Source organism: Numida meleagris, chromosome 7 (assembly GCF_002078875.1).
Source record: "Numida meleagris isolate 19003 breed g44 Domestic line chromosome 7, NumMel1.0, whole genome shotgun sequence".
Classification (NCBI taxonomy): domain Eukaryota; kingdom Metazoa; phylum Chordata; class Aves; order Galliformes; family Numididae; genus Numida; species Numida meleagris.
Window position 1 is genome coordinate 8,003,562 of NC_034415.1, and position 26,925 is coordinate 8,030,486.

The following is a 26,925-nucleotide window of genomic DNA, read 5'->3' on the forward strand; positions in this document are numbered from 1 at the left end:
GCAGCTGACACTCTGTAGTAGGCCCCGCTGCCTTTTGGGCCCTGGGGAGAAGCGAGCTCGACGTGTTGGGTGGGAGGGTGGTCCCATTGGGGTTTTGTGAGGAAAACCCAGTGTGGGGACCTGGGGTGCTCCAGTGCAGGCAGCTGGGTGCTCGCAGGGTGGGTGAGAAGCGTGCTGAGCCGCATTGTCAAGCGTGAGGCGGCCTGTTGACAAGCCGATGCTGGGAAAACGGGTTGCGAAGAACTACGGCCATCTGCTGAACTCGTGCTAAAACGCATGAAATCCCGCCGGGCTGGCATCTGGTCTGTGTGCTGCTGGGCTGCTCCTGGCTCCGGGGGTCATGCATGTGCCGGTGGGGAGCCCGGAGCCGGGCTTTGCTCTTCTGCCGGGTAGAGCAGAGGAGCTGCTGCCCTGAAGCCTGAGTTGTGCTGGTGAGATTCGGAGTTGCTAACTGTAGTGACGCGGAGCAGCAGCAGAGGACGCACGAGCTCGCTCCTGTCCTTGCCTGCGGGTTGAGGAGGAGGCTGGGGAAAGCGAAGCTGAGCGAAGTTTGCTGCTGTGGTTTGCCAGAATCCCTGCCTACACCGATTCGTGTTCTCCAGCAAGGGTTTGGGATCCGCTTCTACTCCCTGAGAGCGGGCTGCAGCGTTTTGTTTAATAGGTATGAAGTATTTTCTGGCCGCAATGTTTACATTCAAAACCTATGGGAACGTGTACGTGCATCTGTCTGTCTACGAAGACAGCTATAGATATGTACAATGATACGTGATCATGTTTGGTAATGTTCTCCTGGACTTATTAAACAACTTAAATTTAGCACTTGTGTATTAATGCATGATCTTCAAGACACTCTACCTTGTACCCACAGCAGACCTGCATTTCTATTTGCAGCTCTGGGTGAAAGGCTGACGGTGACATTGCCATGGGCAGTTCCGTGAGCTCGAGGCTTCGTCACTTGCTTAATTTGAGTGAATGACACGAAGATGGATGTGCTCATAAAGAGTCTTCTGGGTTTTCTTGGGTGTGTGTTAGCTTTCCCTGGGTGCTGAAACAGTTAATTTTATAATTGCTGAACTTCAGTAAGTCAGAGCTACTTGTTGGTTGGAATTCCTTTCACAGAACACTCAGAAAAAAGCCAAATATTCAGCTCTTCTCTTTCTTTCTGTTTTTAAAAGGGCGTTACTCCTGGGGGTTATTACTAGGGCTTGCTATTACGTAAGGATGCACAATCTCTTGAACTACCTGTTTTCTAGCTAAACAGTGAGAAGATTTACTCTTTACAAGCGTGCTGATGATTCCCTTCATTCTCTTTTCTGGTCAGAACTGGTTCAAGTTCTACAGAGGGTGCACCTCTTCCTCCACATTTGATTGTAGAGGCTGAAGCAGGTAAGACTGTGAGAACTCTAATTTACATGTATGTGGATGTCCCAATGCATGAAGATTTGGGTGTTTTATTCCCTCCCCCCCTCAAAATAGCATAGTTCTACACAGAGGAAACAGAAGTCCTCATCCTTCTGTGGCAGAGGTGTGAGTTTGTCCAGTGATCCATCCTGGGCTTCCTGGGGAAACACAGGTACAAGGGCTTTTTCTGTGGGGACCATACCATACTTCGTGCTGTTGTGCTTTTGCAGAATATATGGTTGGTTTTTCATTTGTTTTGCTTTTGATAGAGGTTATGTAGTTTATCTTGCAGTCTGTCCTTAGATTTTTTTCAGTCTGCTTTTCCTGTTTTTGTGGGATATTTTGTCTACCAGCAATGCCGAGACCAGCATCACCACCAATTATGTGGTCTATGTTATAAACTTCCGCAAGTGAGCCCATGAAATAGCTTTTTGTTTTGTAAATCCTGTCCTTTGGAATGCAAAAAAGGTTTTCTGACCACACAGAACTGCCTTGTGTTCCCACAGACCCACAATCCCAGGGCTGAATTTGAGGACTCTAGCTCACTGGAGACAGATTTGCATTGTCTTTAGCTGTTCAGTAGTTACAGGCCGCACTGGCATCTCAGCAGGCTGCTTTTGGTCATCTGCATTCATGCTGGCACTATCCATGTGAGGTGTCACTGGGTCTCCATGCGTGTTTTAAATATGTAGTCTGCCAAATGAGTGTTACAGACACACAGCGTGTGGGTGACGGAAAATAGGAAGGTTGCTGTAGTCTGTTGCAGATCCTGTCTTGCTATGCATGTTCGGTGAGCAAATTACACGTAGGAATCTCACTAATCGCATTAGAATTTGGAGCTTTTGGGAGAGTTCTGAGCATTTCATTCTGTATATAGCTTGGAGCACTGCTATATAAATAGTGCTATGCTTCAGTTTCCAAACAGATGGCTAAGTAGCCAAAGCTTAGCTAGTCAGGCAGGGATGGTTTGTTTCTTAAAAGCAGTGTGGCTGCAGGGAATGAAGTAAGAGCTGGTTTGGCAGGGCTTAAGATGATGAGCGTCAGATCTTCTGCTTTATTCTGTATCAGATAAAAAGTGAAGCTGCTCACTGCTCACAATAACATCAGTCTGGGCATCAAAAACTGATTTGCATCAGCAGAAAAGAGGAGCGGGACACGTGCGTGCTGGATTTTGTTTCCATTTGTGCGGCAGAACTCACTTTGAAAAGTGAGGCTGTGCCCTTCAGAATTAAAATAACCACGGAGAGTTCTCCAAGCACTGTTGCATGCTACTTCTGATCCGAATGGGAACGTGAAGTCAGGAAGCACGGGCAGGAAATGCATGAATTCTTGGCTATCTTGGTTCTTGTGCTTGAAAAACATGTATGCGTTTGTATGCTTTTACCCATAGTAGGAAGTCAAAAAATAGTTTGTGATCTTATTATTAAGAGCTTCCCTGTGAACCTAAAGAATCTCTCAGGAGAAAATGTAATGCTGCTTGAGAATTGAAGCAGGGCAGACAAGAGCTTTGGAATGAGAACAAGGCTCTCAAACTGCTGCTCTAGCACCTTCCCTGCTGCTGAGACTTGAGATTCCTCTATTGGCCACACTGTTCCTCAGTCACCAGAGCCATGGAAATCTTTCTGCCAGCTGCAGACATCTACACAGCTGTTACACACACTGGTCCCCCCCCCATGAAACTCAGCGTGCCCCTTTCCCAGAGAGCAGCTAGAGCGTCGCCATGTTTGGGTGCTCAACTTCTTGTAACCTCTAAAAGCACCAATTGCTCAAAAACTTTCCTCAAACTGAACAGTTATTTCAGATCTAGTCTAGCGGATCTCAGTCTAATACAATGTAGTAATTTTAATTCGGAGTGTTTGATAGTGATCTGATAGGAGGCTGCTTCATGACTTTAAGGTTACCTTCCTGTAAAAAAAAAAAAAAAATACAGAAAAAAAATATGCTAAATTCATGGTGCCTGGAAAGGAGAGTGTGTGTGTGTGTTGCGTGGCCTTGTGCGGAGAGAGATATCAACTGAATCTGCTACCATCTGAATGTCAAATCTGTTTGAGGTGTCCTGAAAGCTTTTCTAGCTGTCTGTTACTCAGTGTGGTCATTCCTACGAGTTCCCATTTCAACCAGCAAGCTAAGTGTCCACTAACAACACCGTGCCAGAGATAAAGGATTCAGAACTCTCTCTTCCTAGCAGGTCCCTGAGATGAGAATTGAGAAAAAGGGAAGGTTGTAAGCGTGCAGTGAGAGGTGATGGACTGGCTTGGAGGCAGTATTTGCTTTGAGAGGCAACAGTTGATGCTGATGGAATGACCCATGCTGGCGATAAAAGTGCATGTTCAAAAAAAGTGGGTTTTTTTGTTCCCTTCTCATTCCAGGTTTGAACTTATATGACATCTGAAATGTTTTGAACATCATTACATGGACTACCCTGTCTTAATTGCTGCAGCCAGGAGAAATTGGCCATTTTTTGACCAAAGCAATAGAACCGCCACCTTTGGGTGCTGTGGTGGAAACTGAACACTCACTAACTGGTACTGTTGCTTGCTCACAAGGCTGTGTGTTACTGAAGGTGAGTCTGAGTGATTTCCCATGTATAGTGATCACTTAGAGACTGCTTTAATGTCTCTCTTGGAAGACTGTTTCCGTAGGAGCATGCTGTCCAAAACAGCAGGGTGTTTCTTGGAGGCATTGTGTGGGTGGCAGTGTCTTCTTGCAGCTGAAGAAATAGTTGAATTCCCAGGTGGAGCGTCTTTCCTTTAAGAAACTTGAGCCTTCAAACTAAAGGCTTCTTTTGTTATTTTACCAATAACCTACGCTAGCTTCCAGCTTCCTGTTTTCCAGCTGTGGCACTGTTGTGTATTACATAGTCTCGGTCCAGTGCCTGAGGCATTTACGGACCTACTATAAAGCCAATAAAAAGAGGGCTTAGTAGTTTTTTTGTATAATTATTGCTTTCCAGAGTTTGCTCATTTGAGATCTCAACATTTTGTGAAGTAATTAAATCTCCAGTTTCTGAATATGTAAGCATCAGTATCCTCCTAAAACAGGAGAAATGGGGGGGTGGGAGCTAGGCAGTCTCCCCAGTTTCTCCAAGGAACCAGCTGGAAAATGGATAGAATGAAGCAGAGAGGAACATGAAATTCATGTTTTGAGTTTAAAGCAATGATCACAGACCTCAGCATTCTTTGTAAATGTCACTAAATAAGCATTTCTTAACAATTTTAAGACCTGAAATATCTGTTTGACTTCTATGGAAAAAAAATATGTGAAGAGACAACAGTGCTTCTATATAGAGGGGAGACCAAAATTAAAAAAAAAAAAGCTAGGATGCTCAAGTTTAATGACTTTGTGATTTAAAATGTGTTAGTTCGCTTTTAGTTTTCTCTTAAGAAATGCTTTTCTTTACGATTTTTAGATCAATAGATACTAAAAAATGGATTTGATAATGACTAAGGAGTCCTTTATTTATTTGCTTTCCCATTTTATTGCTGAGGCAATAGATGTAAGTGCTCTAATTACACTGAAGTTTCCCAAAGTATATGATGCCTTAGTCTGTAGAGTATGCAAACAATACATTAGCATTTTCATTTGTTTCTGAAGAGTTCTTGAAGATCACGTTTGTATTGGTTTTCTTTGGCATGCAGACTTGAGAGGGGAAAGAGAGCACAAGGCAGTGCAAAATAATGAGGTGGAGTGTAATGATGATGACCAAATCTCCATAAGGAGATGGACCAGATCTCCAATCTCCATAACTTAGAACGTTAAGGAGAGCCATGAGGCTCTTCCATCTGCAAAGGAAACAGCCACAGACACTTGTTGGACTTTATTGTTGCCGGTTGACCTCAGAACAGTTTTGAAAATCAGACTGGCATTATTGCAAACAACACTACACTTAAAACATAGATGGGGTAATATATGAACACGGTCATTGAAATTTTGCATTTCTTATGCAGAGATTTCTTGGATTAGATAACTGTCTTTGATGGTAAGAGATCTTGTGGAGCTTGATGCCCAAGACTGAGTTGACGTCTCTTGAATCCTAGCCAGACTTCCCATTGAACCACTTCTTGGCAAGGTGATGATAATGGGCTGTCATTTTAGTAAGTCTGATGGCCTTGTTTCTCTGAGTTCTTGAGCCTCTAGAAGTGCAATATACAAAAGAAAAAAACAATGCATCCAGATGAGCAATAAATGCTACAACTGGGAGTAAAAAACTGAATATTGGTGAGATCAGGGAATAATAACTTTTTGTATAGGGAATAAAGTAAGTGTGAACTGAAAGGGTGAGTAGAGTGACTGAAATGGGCCTGTAGAGGCTGAGTATTTATGAAGCAAGTGAGGAACACACAGGCATGGAAGCGTGCACTAAAGCTGTTCTGCTTTTCCAGGTATGTTCAGGTGAAATTCTAGTGCTGTTTCATTCTCATATTTGTCTACCAGACAGAAAAACAGAGAAGTTGGGATGGCTGAGATGCAATACAGGGAGATTTTGGAGCCTGAGGCTAGGGCAGAAGGATTGAAAATGTGTTGATTAATTGTCCTTAGAGAGTAACCTCCCTGATTTTCTCTGTTCTTCACTTGTTGGATCCCCAGAATGTCCTCTCTAAGCGCTGTGCTTCCCGGCTCCTTGGTATTAGCCTCAGGGATTCTGTGTGATCTAAACACTGTGCTGCGTGTCCTATGATTTGCTGCATTTGTGCCACAGCAGGGATGTGCAGTAATGTTCTATGCAGTTGCTCAATTCTCTAAAAGTGCCATTTTAAAACTATTTCTTAAAGATGATCAGGGTCTGCATTTGCTGCAGCTCCCTGAGGAGCCTGCTTAGTTCAATGGCATGGCTGGCTGAATTCAGTAGATGCTTGTCTCTTTAAAAAAAAAATAATATATATATATATATATATATTATTTCTTCACACTGCTAGAATCATTATTGCATTTACCCTTAACTCCTTTTTTTTTTTTTTTTTTTTGGGCAAGATGACCTGAAAACAAGCCACCAGAGAATCCGGGGAAGTTCATAACAAATGAATAACGAAAACATTCTGACCTCCCCCAAACGATCTGTCTCCAAAACAAATGACAGGAAACACACTGTGGTACAGCACATTCTGGGCAAACCTCTCGTCTCTTGTATTTTAAGAGCTTGGGAGAGAAAAATACCTCTCTGTAGTGGTATTTTTCAGCTTTTTGCTACCCGTGAATTAATTAGAAACTGAATGTGGAGCTGAAATGCTCTGAGTGCAGAGGTCATTTAGGAACGCATGCCCATCTGCCAGCTGATTGAATCAGAAAATGCATTGATTTGGGATCCTGAACAACTGCTGTGCTGTCCTACATGACCTGTGGATGCTAGCCAGTCTTCTGTTCTCTGCCAACAGAACGTTTGATGACTCAACCGTTTAACAGCACTGGACCAGATCATAATCTGGATGTTGTAATATCCTTGCTTGCTTTTGGGGTCTACCCCAGTGTCTGCTACCACAAGGAGAAAAGGAAAGCGCGTACCACTGAGGGCATAAGGTGCTCAACCACACATCACCTGTCAGCAGGAAGCATCTGTCACCTTTCTTCATCTTTGGACAAAAGATAAAGACTACGAGCTTGTTCTTCTTCGCGTGCTGTCACATTTTAAAGAACCTTTTTTGGTTAAGAATCCATAAGACAATTGATACACCGGGTAATGTTTAAAGTTTAGCTTGTGAGGTTTTTTTATTCTTTTCCATGGAGAGTGAACCTTCTGTGGTCGCGCTGTCACTCAGCCTTTATGGTAACTTTCAGTCAGCTGCACTCAGCAGAAATAGGGGTGTCAGGTGTGTGCAAAGTTACTGAGAGCTTTGTGAAAACAGCCGAATTGTAGAGAAAGATCTAAATCAGTCTTCCTTGAGACGCTGCACTACCATACTAATTTGGCACTAGAGAATGCAGCTGCTCCTGCTCACCCTTCTCTAGAGGAGTAAATGAAGTAACACGTGGGCCAGATTCTTCCTGCAAGGAGATCTTCTTAAGGGCTTATAACAAAGGTGATATTACAGGGGTTTCTTCTTTGTCCCCTTGTCCACACTGAGAACTTGGTTTGATGCTTGGGATTTCCACGGGCGTAGTTCAGAACTGTGGTGAGGCTTCACCTCTTCTCCACCCAGATTAGCCAGAACTTCAGTTTGCTTAGTCCGTCTCTGTAAAGTGAGCCCTTCTAAACAGACCACAAGAGTTTTGAACTCAAAATATTGTGCCTTGTTAAACCAAGTACACATGGAACCTAAAAGTGATCAAGGCTTAAGGGTAACTGGGTGAGGTTGTGGTGAAAGAATGGTTTATATATCAGCTTTCTTCCTACCCACTGCATACAAAGAGCTTCTCTTTGAGGTTTGATTGTCTTGTTTTCTGCTGTATTTGGCAGTCTCTCTCTGGCCTGCAAGTTCACTGCTCTATGTTGTGGCCATTCTTCTGCTGCGATTCCCATTCTGGAAACTTCTCTCCTCTGTGCATGCATAGTGGCTTCTAGCATAGGATCAAATCTTTTTCCTGAAGACAGAAAAATAAATAAATTGTGCCCATCCAGCTCCTGTGTGAAAGGAGGAGGGAGGCTGCAAACCTAAGTACCACTCTTCATGTCCTCTTTAAAATGAATGGCAGCAGCCCACGCAGTCAGTGCTGCTATCTCTGGCTCACGTCGGATGGCTTGTTACTGTCAGAGTGCTCACTTCAAGAACAAGCTGAAGGTCTTGTTCCTATAAAATGACAAAGTGGGCATGTTTGAATGGACGCGTAGCAACATTCAAATGTGCACATGTGAGACCCTCTTTTCATCGCTGCCCCAGCAGTGCCAAAGGTGGGAAGATAATTCAGCGATGCCTCCATCCTTTTCAGACTGACAAACCGTGAGATAGCTCTTGCAAAATGTCAGCTGCTTAACTGCAGAAATGGAAGAATGCATACCTTTTAACAACAGGTAGTTCTGAGCAGCTTTTTTTTGTTTACACTGGTCAGTGCTGAATCCCTGGAAACAACTGCCCAGTGCTTCATTTTGTATGCACGTGCATTTTCGTACTTCCTAGCATCGTATCTAGATCCTGGTGTGTGCTTTGTGTAGTTTTTGTTTTTCTTCTGGTGGCCAAACAAAGGTATAGGGCTCTGTTTTCTGTTTCAAGAATCACAGTCCTCTTCTTCCTGGAGATCTGAATGTGAACCATCTCTGCTAAAGCAATGATGTTGGTGAGCCTGTTGAACTGCTTCTGTTTGCTGCCAGGAAAGCCCTGGTGGTAGATGACTGGTGCAGACCTCCTGGGTGCTAATAATGTCTATGACTGTGAAAGATTGCAGACTGAGGGGAAGCTTCTGCTCTTTGGAGAGCTGCTCTACAGGTTAATTTCATAAAAGGAAGGAACAGATTTATATTGGCAGCTGTTTCATGCAGATTATCTTGCAAACACGACACTAGACAGTTTCCATGGAAAAACTACTTTGGAATATGAATCAGAAGTACTGTGTATTTTGGACATCGCCTTCAGAGAGAGGCTGAGGGAACCTTGTTTTTAAGTCTCAGAAACATGGCTCGAGGAGAGAAGTGTTAAGCATTTGTCACTTGCCTCTGGCAGCATACGTTTTGTAGCTGTGACTAAATACCATCTGAATGTCGTCTTTTTTTAAAATTTTTAATTTCCTAAACTTCTGGAGTTTAATTCACTACTGTGTTTGAGGGCAGCCTCTAGTTTTTGGAATTTTGAGCAGCCACATGTTTTTTGTTTACACTGTTTTGTACCTTGCAGTTTTGACATGAAGGATGAAGTATTAGCATTACCTACATATGCTAAATATGCAAAATTAAACAGGAGAGCTGATGTTTTAGCAAGATCATATTGCAGGGAGCTGGCGAATTTTCCTCCTGAATTTCATGTGCCTTCCTTAGCAAATCCCAAAGGTGAGAATGTAGAGTACTGGATCAGTTTGTGCAGCACACAATGGAAAGCCTCTTCCCAGAGCATCTTTCATAGCAGGTTATCTCACAGAAGTTGTGATATATCCAGTGTAATTCTTTCTGCTCTAGGGTCAAGCTGAGAGTGCCCCACAGTGTGGCTGCCTGCGTTGCTGCTGTGCATGCTGTGATGGAGGTGCTCACTGTGGAAGTGACTAAAGACCTGGGGATCATCTGGCAGCTGGACCCACCGGGTGAGTAAATGCTGAATGTGATCCATCGGATCTCCAGGCTGCCAGCAGCAGGCATCAGCCTCATGGCTGCCAATGGAAGGTGAGCGTGATGTTCAGTGGCAGGGGGCACCCAGCACCTCTGCCCCCAGGGGCACCAAGTCCCCACACAGCAGCTTGGAGCTGTCAGCTCACGGAGGCTGCAGAAGCCCGGAGCTAAAATCAGCGGGAGAGGTTTTTTCTGATGCAGAAAGGAGCTTCAGGCTTTTGTCTGAGTGTATGTCAAACTGTCGTGTTCAGAGTCTGCTGTAGACAAATCACTGCCTGTTTCCACAGGAAGGACAAATGGCTCTCAGTAATAAAAGCTGTCATCGCCCGTTCCAAAACACAATGACTATAAAAGAAAAGATAATCTAGATTTATTTTGGGCAAACCTCTTCATCACTGTCTCTGGAAATAAAGCAAAACATTTGGCTGCGCTTGCACCCCTCTATTGCCCCTTGTTTACACATCTTGTGAGGCAAAGGGAAATGAACACACCTGTGAGCTGTTGCTAGTTTAGAAATAAAACCAAGGACAGCTTAAACGTGCACTTCACTGTATTTGGTGAGGAGCAAAATAAATATCCCTGTGATCATACAAGCAGAGGGGGGCTCCTACTCGCTTGTGTGCACTGCAGAACTGGGACTAAGGGGAAAGCTTTGTCCCAAGTACAGACCTGTCTGATATTTAGAGGAGCATCTGCTTACGTGGCAGTTAAAGCTTTACCTGTGGAAAAGATAAAATAGGTGTAACTATAATTCGACTGTCATATTCTGTTAACAGAAAACAGAGGTGCCTTAACGTGGCAATAGATTATTCCTGTAATACTGAGGAGAGGGGGAGAAAGGAATCCGTAAGATTGCGTCAGATATATAGTGTTTCCTCTTGCCAGATTCTGAGACAATCTTGCCCTCCAAAAATGGCTCACTGTGATGGTGGAGGTGGCTTCAGAAGCTGGGGACGTTACCTGTCTGGGCCACAGAGGTCTGGCAGGGACTCCAGAGGAAGATAAGACCAAGGTAGCCCTGGGCGAGGCTGCAGAGGTGGGGAAGGGAATTGAGGAGCAGGTGGGGGCTGCAGAGGCTGTGTGGATCTGGGAAGGAAAGGTGGTAGGGAAGCATGAGTTGTTGGAGCAGGTCCAGAGGAGGGCCACAAAGATGCTCAGAGGGCTGGAGCACCACCCGTATGAGGACAGGATGAGAGTGCTGGGGCTGTTCATCCTGGAGAAGGGAAGGCAGAAGAGGGTAGATTTAGGCTAGATATTAGGAAGAAATTCTTTACTGTGAGGGCAGTGAGACACTGGAACAGGTTGCCTAGTGAGGTTGTGGATGCCCTCTCCCTGGAGGCATTCAAGGCCAGGCTGGATGGGGCTGTGAGCAACCTGCTGTAGAGGGAGGTGTGTCTGCCTATAGCAGGGGGTTGGAACTAGACGGTCTTAAAGGTCTCTTCCAACCCAAACTGTTCTATAATTCTAAGTCTTACCATTTTGACAAAAGGACTTGTTTCTTTCCTGAATTCCTTTCTTGCTGTTACCAGTCTGTTTGCTGCTTCAGTTCCCTAGCACAAACACCACTCTGTAAAATACCGTGCTCTTAGGGAATTTACTGCAAGTTGTGCGATTTTCTTCTTAATAAAGAATTTTCAAGTTTCATAGCCTGTATGATGAAATTGTATTTAGATTTTGAAGCCATCTCTTGTTAGTTTTGGTTGTCGGAGGTATAAGGCATTCTGAAGAAATCTCGTCGTTGTCTAAAACCATTCTCTGCCAAACAAATTTCAAATTACAGAGCTTGGACTCAGTGGGGGTTTTTCTTTGTTGTCTAATAAGCTGTGCAAATAGGCCTTGCTGCAGTGGTTTTCTGTCTATGCCAGGCAGCACTTCGTTGCTTTGCAGCCACCCACTGTCCTAGTGCATGCTGCGTTGCACTTCACAGCACAGCAGCTGACAAGCTCTCTTGCTGATTCAGACAATGCAGGAACATGGTATACCTTTTTCAAGACTGCGTGATGCTGCTTGTGCCTCCCGAACCTGAAGTGAACTCAGAATTGTGAGCTGCGCCCTTAATCTGAGGCAGTGTTCGTTTACATTCTTGTTCCAAAATAGTCACACTTCATTATTCCAAAAACATGTGAAAGGCAGAGATTTTTTTCCATTAGAGTTCTTTGGAGCTGTAGCTTGCGGATTCCAACTGGAATGCTTATTCAGAACCAGTAATTCACTGGATTTACAGGGATGTGGGGGGTACACCAGTGTTGGAGAAATGTCTAAAGCAAGTCCAACATTTTTTGTACTTCTCGTTAAGACTTCTTAAAAACTATGTGACGTTGAAATACTGTTTTTTTTTTTTTAAATCATAACTTTAAAAGCCAACTGTCACATGGAGCTTAGATGCGTTGCTGTGAATGGTAAACACCTTTGATGTCATCACATGTTTTAGCGTTTATCTCCAAATGTAAGCCTTAGATTAATTTGGAATGTAGATCTTCTGCACTGTGTGGTGTGGTAAACTTCCCAGCCCCATCTGTTGATGTGGATGTCTGTGTGCATTGAAGAACAGTTGCTCCATGGCTATCACTACTGCTGATGCCCAGCCTGGGGACTGCAACAGCCTTCTAGGCAATCACAAGAGATGGACACTGAGAGAAGTACTGTAGCATTAGCCACTTTTCACATTTCCCTTTTCACATTTGTATTTGTTGCATCCAGACAAACTTGCTTTTCTTGGTTTGTCCCTCAAACTTTGTATTATTCCAGTTGTTATTATCACAAGACTTGAAACACGAAGCAGATGCCCAATGGTCTCAAAGAGAATGAAACTTACTAGTTTCAATATTGAGCTGACAGGTCCTAAATGTGATCTAATACCTGTTAAATCTTTCTCATTTTCTCTCTAGCTGCTACTGGTCTTCGGAAGAAGCCAGCATTTAAACAAGAGGCAGGAGACGAATGCAAAGTGAGCACAGAGCAGAGCCATGCAGAGCGAACTCAAGTGATGGCAAATACGTTTATGGATTTTGATTTCCAGTTGACATAAATACATGATCAGCGAATTTTCAAGTGGAATGTATAGCGTTGAAAGTCATGTTTCCTATGTTACTGCTTTGGCCCACGATATCCGAGGCGGATGTTGGTGCTATGGCAGTAGAGGTTGGAGCTTCTGCCAGTATCTCGTTCCATGTTGCTGCCATGTGGCAGACGGCAGCAGAGGGGCAGCCTGACAAAATGGCGTCTGTTGTGGAAATGCAGGTGAAGGAAAGATGTGTCACTGAATTCCTCCACGCAGAAAAAAACTGCACTCTTTGGTGTTCACTGATAGCTGGTGAATGTTTATGGAGACCAAACAGTGGATGTGAGCACAGTGAGGGGTGGGTGCTGCGTTTCAGCAGTGGGTCTCCTGTGCTGGTGCATGGCTAATGGCGCTGCCTGTGTAGAAAAATGGCTGCCTGAAAGCACTTTCTTCATTCAAACTCCACTGAAGTGTTGGTTATGTGCAACAAAAAGGCACGCTGCCCCGGCACACGCTAACTCTGAGAGTTTCTATCGCCTTATTCAAATTCTTCCTTTAAGAAGAAAAAGAATTAAAGAATGGTAAAGTAGAAGATAAACTCAGAGCCATATTTTGCCAGCCATGAGCCCATACAACACGTAACCCAAACAAGGACATGTATGCAAGTGAATGCATGCGTTTAGATCATCAGTGCTTGCAGGCTTTGTATTGGCGAGGCGTGATTTACTGAAGTGTGATTGGAAAGTTTGTTGCTGCTAAGGTCTGATTAAACCTGTCACCTTACAGCAGTGTTACATATAGAGCTGGTGTTGGCACTCTTATGAGAAAATCACACAGAGACATTAGGGGAGAGGGCCCGCCTACTGCAGAGGTGCCATTATTGACTGATCTTATGCTGAATTAAGATGTGTTTGGTTAAACTGATTTCTCACTGAATTCCTGTTATACTGCATTCCAGTTGCACAGCATTTTCCCCTTGGTGTAGTAACTGATGAATTATACTCTGCTGCTTATTTTCACATGGAAAGATTTTAATCCAATTAAAAGCTCTGGTAAACTTTTTCTTTCCTAGCATTGACTAAGGACCGTGGGTGAGGACTGCTTTAGAGCTACAGTTCATAAAGACAGTTGTAAATTATCACAGACGGCGATGCTAAGATCTAATCAGAGGATCTTCATTAACATGGGTAAGATCACAGCCACGTATTCTCCTGGGAAAATGACCCTGTGGCCTCCACAGTGCCAGCTTTCTGAAGCCATGCTCAAGTTACCACATTGCTGAGGTGGAGCACTCATAGAAAAAATCTCTCGTCTGTACAGAAAAGAGTGAGCACCACTTCATAGATCTGAGCATACTAAAATAAAAGAGCAAAAGTAAATTTTCAAATTTCGGTGCAGTTTAAAAATCGCCTGCACCATCTTTTTCCTTAGCTCTTCGCAAAGGCAGCTGACTCCTTTTAGATACCAGGACTGCATTTTGGAAGAGGAATTCCAAGTTTTCCTCCCACGCTTCTATCTGAAAAACAACAACGACAACAAAAAACATTGTTTTAAAGGCTATGCTGGAAAATACATGACAAGTTGCAATTTTTTTCCCTCGCTACTGGTTTTGTGCACAACTGAGCTCCTGACCCATAGTCAGTGGCTGCTGTGTAATTACCTACTCTTCCTCTTGCCTTCTCCTAAAGGAATTGGTTACTCAATGTAGACAACTTTGTATTTTTGTTTTGGTTTGTTTTGGCACGGTGGTAGGAGGAGTAAGAGTTGTCCCAACTGCGTCACCACACTTTCCAATGGAAGAAATGGAAAGAAACACATTGCAAGAAAAAAAATTCTCAGCCGTGGCGAGCTTAAAGAATAACTACATATTTGGTCACGTAGCTCCGTGCGAACCAACGCTGTGAGTGTTGTCATTGCCCCCAGATTCCCAGCTAGGGATGGAGAACAAAAAGATGAAAGTCCAGTACTGCCTATGTAAAAAGATACTTAGTGGTACGTAGGAGTTTAAGGAGGCTTCCACAGAAGAGGAAAAGAGAACTTTATTTTTTTTATTTTTTTTATAATGTTACTTACTGTAAAGCATTGTAAAATGTAGTTCCTCTTTCAGCTGAAAGCCCATTTTCACACTGTTAGTATTGATAATTCCAGAGCAATACCATTTTAGTTGGTTATTCCCTTTGCGTGCAGTACTTCAGACCAACTGCTTGCCACGTTCAAATACTCAACATAAATTTCAACTGAAGTTAAACAGTAAGATTCTGGGCTCCGGCTCAACAACTCATCTCAAGCCCAGGATTTTGGGCTCTTTGAAAACAAGCGCTGACTAATAAACTATGCTCTTCTACTGTAGCTGCTTTTATAACATTTGTTTGACAAACTAATACAGATTATGCTAGAAACATAGATATAATACCAAGCTTCTGCCTTTCCATCACATCTATCAGGAGGCCACTACACACTGTCCCACTGCTGTAAGGCGTTGTTATCCCAAGAGCAGACGTGCAGTTCATCTACATCTTCTGAAGTTACTGCAGATACGCGGGGAGGCTGGATCTATTGTAGTTGTATTTCGTTTTAATTATATGCATTTTTATGTAGCAGCTCTCCTCCATGCTATCAACTAAGAGATCATAGAATCATAGAATCACCAGGGTTGGAGAAGACCTACAAGATCAACCAGTCCAACCATCCGCCTACCACAAGTGACATTCCTGAAGATGTTTTCTACGTGCAATTGATAGTTACCCTCTACCTTTTAGCCCACCACTTTACCAGCCTGATCACTTCTGGCATTTGATGGCAAGAAAGAATGTGAAGATCTAAGATCCTCCAAAGCCCGCAGTGTGGGAACTGTATGAACAAGACCTGCAGAGCAGAAAACTTCTACAAGAACCTCCCAGCAGTGTCATACTTTCCACCGCAATATTATCAGCTGTAATTTTTTTAGTCTTTGAGTGACTCAGAAATCTGGCAATGTCAGAAGTATGAACTTTGCTTGTACATCTGTAGTGGGTGGAAGGGCAGTGTTTGGCAGTAAGAGGACTTCTAGTCCAATTGGAAAATTTTCTGGAAATGAATTTAAGGAACTGGGATGGAGGAAAGAGTCCGTCGTTACTAAGTTCTGATCAGAGCTCCTAAGTCTTGGGACAACTATATGTAAAAGTTAGAATTAAAACATATGTTGTCTATTAATACAAGAATACTTTATGATAAAAAGCAGAAAATAAAAGTCTGTATTCTTTACTATTCTGTGCCATATACCAAATAGGACATGTTGCCCAATTAACTTGTCCGCTCTCCCTGTTAAAAATACAGATTTCTAGCCGTAAGTTTTTCTGGTACAGATTCACTTAAATCATAATGAAGGGATTTATGTGCTTATTTTCATGAGAAAAGAAGATTTTTTTCCCTGACACTGCCAGATGTCCTATGTGCTTCCAAACAGAAGATTTAATCCAGTTTCACATGTGAAACATACATGCTTTACATTCTGTGTGCTATATGTAAGGCATCTGCGTATCAGTTGGTGGATACACAAAGAAAGCTGCACTTCCAAAGTAGTTAACGATTTCTAAGTAACCTGGAAAACAAGCTCCAGACTTCTCAAACAAAACAATATTTAATTTCTTTTTATTTTCCACTGAACAATTTTGACCTTAATTCTTGCCTCTGAAGCGCTGACAGAAGGACACTGGTCTCTGGAACTGTAGGAATAAGATATTCATTCCGTTTTCCTATTGAACCAATGTATTTCCATCTGAACACTATTCAGAAACCGAACTGAAAATGTTACGAGTGTATTGCACTGAGTGTCTATATTTATTTATAGTAAGATGGAATAAATGAATAAGATGGAATAAACCAACTGTGCGTTCAGTGGGTGCCAATGAGGCTCCGCATTAATCAAAGCAGATTTAATTATTTTATGGACAACAGAACCAATGAAATATGGTATTGAAAGCAGCCAAGCTCACGGCACGTGGTTCAAGATGACTGCAGCCCATTAAGGCACCGTCACTGGCATCTCTAGAGGTGTGGCACTTTTCGCTTTTAAATGGTTGGTTTTCCAGTCTTAACCTTGTTTCATGTCACCTATTTGGAGTGTGAATGGATACCCACACTCTCAAAATGCAGAGCAGTCCTGAAGCCTCTCGTTGGTTAGCGTCGTCCCAGTCTCCCCATGTGAAGGCACTGAAGAATCCAAAGGCTGTATTCACATTACAATATGTAAGTATTACATATGTAAGTATGATAGAGTAGCAACTAATTTAAACACATTTAAACAAATGTGTAAAAGGCTTGAAATAGTTTTCCTAAGATAGAAAGACTGCAGATAATATAGTTAGATGGGATGAAATTCTGGCGTAACCATCATTTAAGGCTGAGTAGAGTAAAGAGTGCTCCAGGGCAGTCAAACATGCCTGTCCTTCTGCGGAGTATAATAGGCAGCACACAAAAACAGCGGAGCTTCCTTAAGAACAAGACCTCGAGACTAGTGGCATTACTGGATGTTTCTCCCACATACACCCCTGTGGAGACATAAAGCTGCTGGAAGAGTGAACCTGTAATGCACGGTGCAAAAACTCCTATGGAAGCAGAAGGGATGGGCTACTAAACTTGTAACTGGAAAACCAATTACAGTAGTGAAGGTCATTAAAATCGCATGTAATGCTGCCGTCCTTATCAACAAACACACAAAAAAACCTCACCCTGCAGGAATTTGTGTATGAAAGGCAAAAGCTTTCTTTCAGGACACAGGTTTTCAAGTCTTTCTCAAGTCCCGTTTGAGCAACCAGTCTCACCACAGCTAGAACAATCCCAAATAAATCAACTCCGTCTTCCTAATTCTCCAGTTTGTAACCCGAATCTCGAGGAGCCAGGAGAGAGCTTCAAACAGCTCATTGATACGCACACCCTTCCCCCCAAACTGTTCGGGTCAGTTGGGACAACAGATGAGCAGTAGCACTGCTGTTTATTGTGTGACCTTTTACAGCTGCCATAAAGTGGCTCATCCTCCTCCCCGAGGGCTGATGCAGACACTTAGTTTGGCAGGCTGCTTGCATGAACAGCCAGAAGCTCTGCAATAGTTTTGGACCGGAGCTTGGCTTAGCTCATCATTGGGCAAAGCAACAGTCTACCACAAAGGAACAGAAAGAGAAGAAGGGAAAAATAATACTGCGCTTCGTCTGTAGAAGCCAGTGTTCTTGCATGGGTGGCACACTCGAGCACAGTAGGCACGTGTTTATTCACCAGCCTGTGCTAACAGAAGCTGGGTGGCTCCAGTTTGTTCCCAGCTCTTGGAATGAAGAGCGCCATACCCAGCAACAAGTGTCTCAGTATCGCTAGATGTACCAGTAGAGCTGGAAGAGGTGATCTTGTGTTGGGCTGAAAGCAAGAAGTTATTGTGTTTGTGTTCACTTGGAAGCAGATCCTGCAAGCTCACTCTTGGCAATAACACAATAATATTTCAGCGTTCTGAAAGCTATTTACACATACGATGCTTCAATGCTATTAACAAGAAAAGACTTAGAAATGAAATCCACTGCACAAATGATTGTTCTCTGCTGGGAATTGTCTCACCATCCTCATCACTCTGCATGCCCAGGTGGCATCACCCACTGTGCTGTTTGGAGGCTTTGTGATTTGTGAAGTAAGTTATGATACATAAGGTTAGAAAAACAAAGTCAAGTCATTATGAGAACAGTATTCTTACAAATTACAGGCTGGCATTTTGTAATCTTTATTCAAAGAGCGAGGCATGAGAAATGAAGCAGACAGATAAGAGTGAAAGTATTTTCATGCTTTCAAAGCCTGAAGAGTTGGATATTAAGATTACTCTTTCTTCCCCAACTCATGACAAAGTCCAAAACTATTTTTGAAACTTAGAAAAGCAGTTTTACCTTGTAGTCTTCCAGATTACATCTGCTTGACAAGAATTTTAAAGTTTGTAGTTTTTACATCAGCTCATAGGCCAGAGAAGCTTCCTAGCAATGAGATACGGATTTACTCAAAATACATTTTCAGTTTCTCTGCACTTTAGATTGAAGTTTTTTTGCGTGTGATTACCAAAACAAAGCAAGCTTCCCAATAGTTCTGTCATGGGTACAGTTCCTCAGCTCCATCTGTGAATGATAACACGGTGCAAAAGATGTTGCATACTTCACAAGTTCCAGAGCCTTGGCAATTCAACCCAGCATCATCCAGTCCTTTGCCAGAATTGTCTTCCAGTGAAGCTATGCAATGGCCCCATTCCTCCGAGCTGTTACCGAGCAGTTCTATAAGGAATATTTTCAAAATGAGAAGAAAATGGTTCAGCGAAAAATGTGGAGACTTTGAGATGAATTCTGAGGTTGTTTGCAAGGAACCCGTTTTAGACAAAGGCTACATGTCTGGTGCCTCTTTGCATTTGTATTGTCATACACACAAAGAACTACAGAGACGCATTGTTGTACGATCTTGTGATTCATTTCATAAAGGTTCTTACACTTCCTGAAAATTCCAGATAATATTAAATAGCAGAAAAAGGGTATTTGTGAAAGTAGCAATTTTCACATCCTGCAGTTCTTTCCAGGCAGAATATTTTTGAGTCTATGAGCACTATATGCTAAAAATAGTGGCTGCATCAGGTAGCTATAGTAACCAACATCTACAAATAAGCGACAGAAGTGCAAGTAAGCCGTCCCAAGTGATAGTGCCTGGATTTACATTTTACAAGATGATGACTTCACTCATTGCACGTGACTCATCAAAGCTGTCTAAACAATGCAAGTAGCTCGTTTAGCTTTCCCACACTATATACCTTAGTCTGAGTTGCTTCCAGTTTTCATGAGCCTCCAGTTTTCACACCAAAGCTTTCCAGGTTCATTCTCTATCAAGGTGACCTTAAACTCTGAATGGATGCTCTATAAAACAAATGGAAGAAAGAGGAGTTACTGTAGACTTAAATATAGATACAGTTGTTGGTATTTTAAAAAATTATTTATTATTTTTCCTCAACATCTTCCTAGTAAATGATTTTGGTCAAAAAAAGTAGGTTTAGGAAAACCAGTGCTGCACAGCTGGTTGTGTAGAAAGCTGGCCCTGGGGAGGGCTTAAAAATCCCCATAAATAAGCAAGATTTGAACACATGTTGGCTGACAAGATGTACACGTATAAAGACACTTATATCACTTCTGCATACAGTAGTAGAAAGATGACTTCTAAAATACGCCCAATTGTCACATCCAGTATTCTTATAGCATTAAAAATTTGGAGATGTCTTGAAGCGGTCACAAAATATCTGCAGCCAAAAGTAGGGCTAATGAGAACCCTGCAGCCTAGTTAACTTATCCAGGAGAAGGCCAAGAACTTAAACTTCAGCTGAAAGTGTTTACATAAATCTTAAAAGAGAGTGCTCGTTTTCTTTCTAAGTAAGAAAAAAACAATCTCTACTCACAACATACTTTGGTTAGTAATGCTCATCTTATCCCATAGAAAGATAGCTTCCTTCACAGAGAGAGGCCATGGTGAAATTCTGCTATATTAAATACGTGAGCTAGGTAACTTACCTATGTATTCTACCATGAGTTATCATGGATCATTGAAGCAGATATCATCATGGATAACATCATGGACACACAAGATGGCCAGAGAAGTTACTCCCAACTGAAGATGTAATTAAACCTTTGTAACTGAAGTCTGCCTCCTGGCTGCTCTGGGACTGCGCATACCTGACAAGCACACTCCTGGCAACCATTCTTCCAGTCATTTACTGCAGATTTTAAGATACTAGAGCTTCAGGGAATGTGAAAAATATGTAAAATGTGAAAAGTGATGTACAGCTACAGAAAGGATGACGTGCTTGAAAGAGCTGTCATGACACTATAGACGGCAGACAGACAGACTACTGGCTCCCTGTCCTTCTCGTGAGGACTGGGAACCTTGCTGTCCAGTTCCAAACAGCACAGTGAGAGTAAGCACCACACTTTCTTTGAAATATGTCAAAAATATGGCAAAATTGTCCCATGTGTCTCGGAAGAAATCCTATCTACCAAAGAACACTGAATTTGTATGTTGCTGTCAGTCACATCAGTTAGCTTATCATGGAATCATAGGATGGCTTGGTTTGGAAAGGACTCCAAGGATCACCAAGTTCCAACCCCCTGCCACAGGCAGGGCTGCCAACCACCAGATCAAGTACTAGCCCAGGTTGCCCAGGGCCCCATCCAACCTGGTCCCTGAGGCCACCAGGTCTTCTCCTCACCCGCTCACATTTTAGCTTGCCCGAAGCAGGAATTCAAGAGAAACTTGCGAAATCATCATTCGTCATATTGCATCGGGACGAACAATTGCTTCATTGAGTTAAGTCCTACTTGTACGCTGGAACCTGAATAAATTGGCAACCCCGACTGCACGATGTGAGGAGAACAACACACTGGGAGAACATCTGCTGTCCCAACAGTGACCTGGAAGGAAATTTGACAGTGAGTACTGGGGATCAGTATGAGAAAAATGCTGTGTTAGTGTCTGTTGTACACTTGAGGGGACTAACGAAGTTATCTGCCATCTCTTTGTGCAGCGGTCCTCACTCTTTTTTCTTTGTTTGCAAATCCAGATGTTGGTATGCTGAGACTTGGCCATGAAGCTCCCAGTGACTGAATCAGGACCAAGCTGCAGAATTCCCAGCTGTTATTTCCCCTTGTCCTGAAAGATGGAATTTGTTAAAACCGGGGGCTCCTGTATTGGAGATGAATACTAGCAAAAGCTTTCAAGCCTCAGTGGTAGAAAGCTGGGTATTCTGCAGCTTGGTCCTCTGCAACTGACAGTCTGAGATCCAGGCAGGGCAAGAAAAGCAAGCCAAAACATCTTTAATTATTGTCTCAAATTAGCACAAGCTAAAAAGAACTCTCGGTCATTATGCGGAAGCTTACTGCGCTTTTGGGTACTGCGTGGGGAATTAGATTTATATTTGCTTAAGTGAACTGGGAGACCCACGGAGGGATTGTAGAATCATGGAGTCACCAAGGCTGGAAAAGGCCTCCAAGAGCATCCAGTCCAACCATCCACCTACCACCAGCATTTCCCATTAAACCACATCCCTCAAACAAGTGTACAGAATTCATCAAAGTGTTGTCTGGCGGTGCCTGATAAATCAGCAACATTCCACGAGGTGCGCTTCCCTCCTAACATGCATATCCAGGGACACGTCATGGCTTAAAATATGTGAAACTGCAGAAGTGAACAACCACGTATAAAATGTCAGACACGATTTTTGAGCTTGGAGCGCTGCACTGAAGCGCTGATGAAAACGGTATGTTAGGTATGTATCACGACATCAAGATGTTTATGTTCTGGAGCGTTTTGTTTGCTTAACCTTTGAAGTTCAGCAGTTCGGGTGGCAGAGCCTTGGTTGCCACAGGGCCGTGGTTGAAAGGAAGTGTGAAACGTATTTTGAGAACGACTCAAAGCCAAAAAGCGGGCCAACAAAAAAGTACATTCCAGGTTAAAACAACACTGGGGAGCGACAACGGGGCGCTATTTTTTGGAGCATTCTGTGATTTAAAACAATACAGAAAATAACTTTTAAGAAGCACGTGCTGGTATCTCAATCTAAAATGTTGTTTCAATGCTAATGGAAATTGAACAGTCTTTAACCAACAGGAATCTGGGATGAAACTTTGCCAGAAGACCGGAGCAGGAGAGACTGGCATTATCATCACATAAACTTGTAGCCTGTCCTCTGTGCCTTCTCCCCATCACAATTATAATTCATTTTTTAATATATATACATGATAAAGCTTGATTTTAACTTCTTGCAACGATTTTAAAATGACTTGCTAATAGCTGAGGGTAATTAACACACCTGAAAGGAATTATTAGATAAACATTGTAGTCGATCTACTTAAGTACTTTTAATTGAATTAAATGCTCTGATGTAATAATTTTATTGAGCTCCAAAATGAAAGACATTAATAACAGTTGAAGGGAGTACAAATTTCCTATGTAAAGACCTAACAAGAGGACACGGGGTAGAGAATGAACCATCTCTTTGCAATCACTGCGTTTTTCTGAACAACTGACCATGTCTATCTGACATTTCCATGCTGAACTGAGATGAAAACGTGGGCAGAAAATGCATTTTACAACTCGTTCTCTCATGAGGTTCCAACACTCTGCTTTATGGATCAGAATTAACTCATTGTCCCTGAAAAACCAGTGTGACTTCCAGCCTTTTGATAGCAATGGATGACAACTACCAGAGAACAATCTTGCAGACCTGAGAATGGTCGTGCACAATTCCTCTATGGATTGCAAGACTGCAAGACTTAGCACTCCCAAGAAAGGTGACTTGCCCTCTTTAGCTGAAGATTTGGGAGGGTAAACACAGCCCTGCTCCAGCCTCCAGCCTCCACACGCTGTATCCTCTTTCCCACCAGACCAGGCCTCCTGGGTCTTTGGTGGATCTCCTCTTGACTGAAAGACAAGGGAAGGAAGGGTGGGAAATCAGAGCGCTGGCATTTCTCCCAGCTTTTTGCAGCAGGAGCTGTGGGTGCTCTTCAGAAGCTGAGCAGACTTACATCTGCCTGCTCTTTGTTTATCTAGTAGCAATAGAAGGCTTAGTCATTGTACAAGATACAGGAGGGTCGTAAATCCTGGCAGTCTAGAGTGAGAGAAAGGAAAAACAGGAAATACAAAGCAATATTAACTCAGTAATGGTACCGTGTTATCCTGCTGAGATTGTCCATGTTTGGTAGAGGAATGATTTCGATGTCAAAAATGTTCTTGCAAACATCTACCTAAAGATGGCTTTGTGACAAACCTCTTACATTTGTGGTTCATACATGCTTTGTAGCTTTGCAGAGGGCTTAATAGCTGTAAGTTCATAAGACTGTGCTCATTCCAAGTATTTTTGTTTTTCTCCTTGGCTATGAGGGCTGCACGGATTTTCCCCGAATTGCTTCTTTTAACTATTGAGTTGTTTAAGGCAACATTTTTTGAGTGCAGAGAATGTGTCTTCTGTCCTCTCAGCTGGTCCTTGTCTGGCAATGCAGTGGAGAACATGCTGAGCCGGGGAGCGCCCAGAGCAGAGATGGGGCATGCTGATAGCGAGGAACAGATGTAGGAAAGTACCCCAAAAGCAGCTCTGTAGGGTCAAACTCCTCACAGCTCCTCACCATCCACTGTGTGCTCCACATCATGGAAAGGGGGAACAGCTCTGCTTCAATTCACTGAGGAGCTTCAGAGGGAGGACAACCAATTGGGATGATCTGTGACTCTCCAGATCCCCAAATTACATGCTGCTCTTACCATTGTCCAGTGGGGTACCCAGATTTGGCATGACAACAAATCTAACTGCAGCTCACTAGTCATGACAAGCTATTTATTTAGCAGGAGAAACGTGAGCTCTGCTCATCCAAAATCAGTCATCTGAAAGACCAGCCTCCCCAATGGACCGTGCCCTCCATTGGATGGTTGGTCTGACCTTGGCTGTTTGGGAATCATGGATTTCCAGTGATGAGGCCCCCAAATGTTTGGTTTGCAAGAGCACTGGAACTATGCTTAAAGAACATGAAACTTATAAAGGCGAGCTTGTAAAAGATGGGTTGAATTAGGGCTGCTGTCAACGTCCATCTTCTGTGACCAAAGGAAGGATTCTACAAATGATGAAATAATAACTTTATCCTATTGATAAAACAACGATCATGACAGGACTGATTGGCAGACCACACTATGAGAAAAAACAACAGGTTGTGACAAAAAACAACAGTTAAGAATCAACTGGGAAGAAAATGTCAGCCTAGAGCCACTGGCAAAAGAACTTATCCAGCTGTGCATTGCAAAAAATTTTGGGAATTTTGCTGGAAGCTCAGGAAGGATATTTGCTAAACAACTCCACTGTGGTCACACAGGTCAGCATCCCTCATGGTGAGATACTCAGGGCTGGCCCCAGAACTCGGTTGCTTGCTGGGATAGCAGTTTATCAGGCTTGGAAGATAATTCTAGAGGGAATGTTTTACGGTTGGTGTAAACAGCTTCAGCTCATGCCTGCAAAGGATTTGCATAGCAGGGCAAGTCTCTGCTCTTCACAGTATGTTTTGCTGGAATTTTGTGGTGGCAGAGCAGATATCGGTGGATCCTGCAGTGCAAGGACAGTGGTGGCACTGAGCTTGGTGAATGTGCTGCTATGTATTACAGATGTGATAGCATACAGAGATATATTTAACAATGCCTTTGACGCCCTTCCATCCTTGCAGGGGTTGAGACTGGGAGAGCTACAAGGGAAGGAGTGTTGAGGAACATCTCGTGTCCAAGAAGTTCTCTGGGTGTTTCAAGGCTGAATTCACCCACCCATGTGTGCCCCTAATCCAAGGCCATCCTGTCTGTGGGCTTTACAGAGGCAGCAGCTCACTGTGGTGCTGGAAAGGCAAGTGGAGGTCTTAGAGGAGGGAAAGGAGCATAGTAAGGGCTATCTTGGATCCTTCTGGTGTCACTGCCGCTGTCTAATGTAGGCTGCAAGAGGAGGCTGCTTAAGTACAGCGCTGTGCTACAGCACAGAATAAAAAGAGGGAGTGACAATAAAAGATAAATATCCTACCTGCTAGGAAACAGAGATTGCTGATCAGTTCCCACACTCCAGCGGACACCCATTAAGCAAAAGGATGGGCTGTGTTTGAAGAGGAAAAGCTGCATGGTCCCTTCGTGTTTCAGGCTTTTCATGTTGCCACATTTCTTTGCCATGTTGCTGTCTTAAGAATGAGAGGATACATCGCAGGGCCACTCCAGAAAAGAGAGAACAAAATCTGCCCACATCTCTGCTTCCCCTGGCTTTGCAGAGACCTGTAAGAAGCAAATTACTTCCCGTAAGCACGCTCAGAGATGTAGTAACTCACCTTCTTGTAGCTGCCGCACAGGATTAATTGGGATGATCAGGGAAAGAGTGACTGGAAAGTCAGACTTAAAGAAAGCTTTTTCTGAAGCTCCTCCTGCTTTCATAGCTATCAGTTTTCTATTTTGGTTTTATTCATCAGGTCATTGTGACTCTGCTTCCCTAAGATAGAAATAGCACAGTTGTCTGCTGTATTCTTGACTATTGCTTTTGGACAAAGGTTGGGCTGAAACCTCAGCCATTCACCAAAATAATTCACAGGACGCAGGATGGCTTTAAACCATAACTGCATATAGAATGGTGTTGCTTGTGCCCTTTTGGCATTAATTCTAAGTTCCACTTGTGGCATTACCAGTCTGTGCCATCCCCACAGAAATAAAACGTGAGGCGCTTTGGCTCTTCTACCACTTTTCTCTCCCGTTTCAGCCATGCCCACCCGCAGAAATAAAGCGCTGCTATCACTCCCATGGCCAAAGTGGCGCTGGGCTGGTGGGAATGGGATAGGAATCACCCCGTGTCTGCCAACGCCGTTAAGATGGGATGGCTGAGAACTGATTAAAACTGGAAGCAGCCCACGTGCTGCAGTGGAACGACACGGATGACCCCAGCCGGGGTGCTGGGCCAGAACGTTTGATCCACCTTTGTGAAATAAAGACTCCAACCAAGACAGAGAAGCAAGGACGCCTGAAGCCTGGCTTTTATCTTCACATGATGAAAGCGCTTAGCGCAGCTTGTTTCCGCGCTTGCTGATGCACTGCTGGAGAAAGCTCCTGAACTGTGTCCCCCACCCATCTGAACGTTTATTCGGCGCATCTGCCGCCTCGCTTGCTTGCTTTTAGGTGTTCGCGCTTCTTTGGTGGACGGGGAGCGGCTGTCTGCTGTGATTACCGTTGTTTGGACGGTGTCGGCCGAGGGCAGCGCTGGGCCCTGCGGAAGGCGGTGCGCTGCGGGGTCACGGCGGGGCGGGCCCCGCTCCACCTCCCGCCGCCGCACGCACCCCGGGGAGGCACGCTGCCCCTGCGAAGCGTCTTATCGGCCTCGTTTCGTTAAGACGAGGGGGTTTTCCAACCGTGGTGCGAAGGAAAGGGGATGGCGGGGAGGACGCTGAAGCGCTTTGATGGGCTCGGGTGTTCTGTCACGTAGGGCACTGAAAGCAAAGCACGGCTTGTGCGTTTTAGACGAGTGCAAGCTTAATGAATGAAGCGTGACCGCACCGCTGCTGGAGCGCCATAAAGGTGCGCAGCAAACTGCAGGCAGGAGCATGGATTAGATACGCACAGCAAACACCAAAGACCGCAGAACCGCGCGCCCGCAGCACGCTTTCGCTCTGCCCCCGCCGGCTTCCCACGAAAAGCCCCCAAACACCCACGTCGCACAGCCCCAACCCGCGGTGGGCCCCACCGGCACGGCCGCTTTAAGGCCGCCCCGCGGCGCATTCCACCCGGCCGGGCGGGGGGTGCCGCTCCCGGCCTG

At 43.9% G+C, this 26,925-nt stretch overlaps 1 protein-coding gene and 1 long non-coding RNA gene across 4 annotated transcripts; one reads left to right on the plus strand and one right to left on the minus strand.

Moving 5' to 3' along the window:
• On the plus strand, positions 685-16,427 carry DHX9 (DExH-box helicase 9). Its single transcript, XM_021404971.1, is given in 7 exon segments — positions 685-753; positions 3,842-3,926; positions 5,388-5,522; positions 6,753-6,982; positions 9,420-9,640; positions 12,475-12,533; positions 13,660-16,427. Coding segments are annotated over 6 exon segments (774 nt in total). The 3' UTR covers positions 12,509-12,533; positions 13,660-16,427.
• On the minus strand, positions 18,222-26,904 carry LOC110402439. Of its 3 annotated transcripts, none has more exons than XR_002441086.1 (3): positions 25,162-26,904; positions 19,387-21,031; positions 18,222-18,862 (listed from the first exon to the last, which is right to left on the minus strand). It is a non-coding gene; the product is annotated as an uncharacterized LOC110402439 (long non-coding RNA). The 3 variants fall into 3 exon arrangements; XR_002441085.1 differs by having other exon boundaries at positions 19,387-23,039; XR_002441084.1 differs by having other exon boundaries at positions 18,226-18,862; positions 19,387-19,489.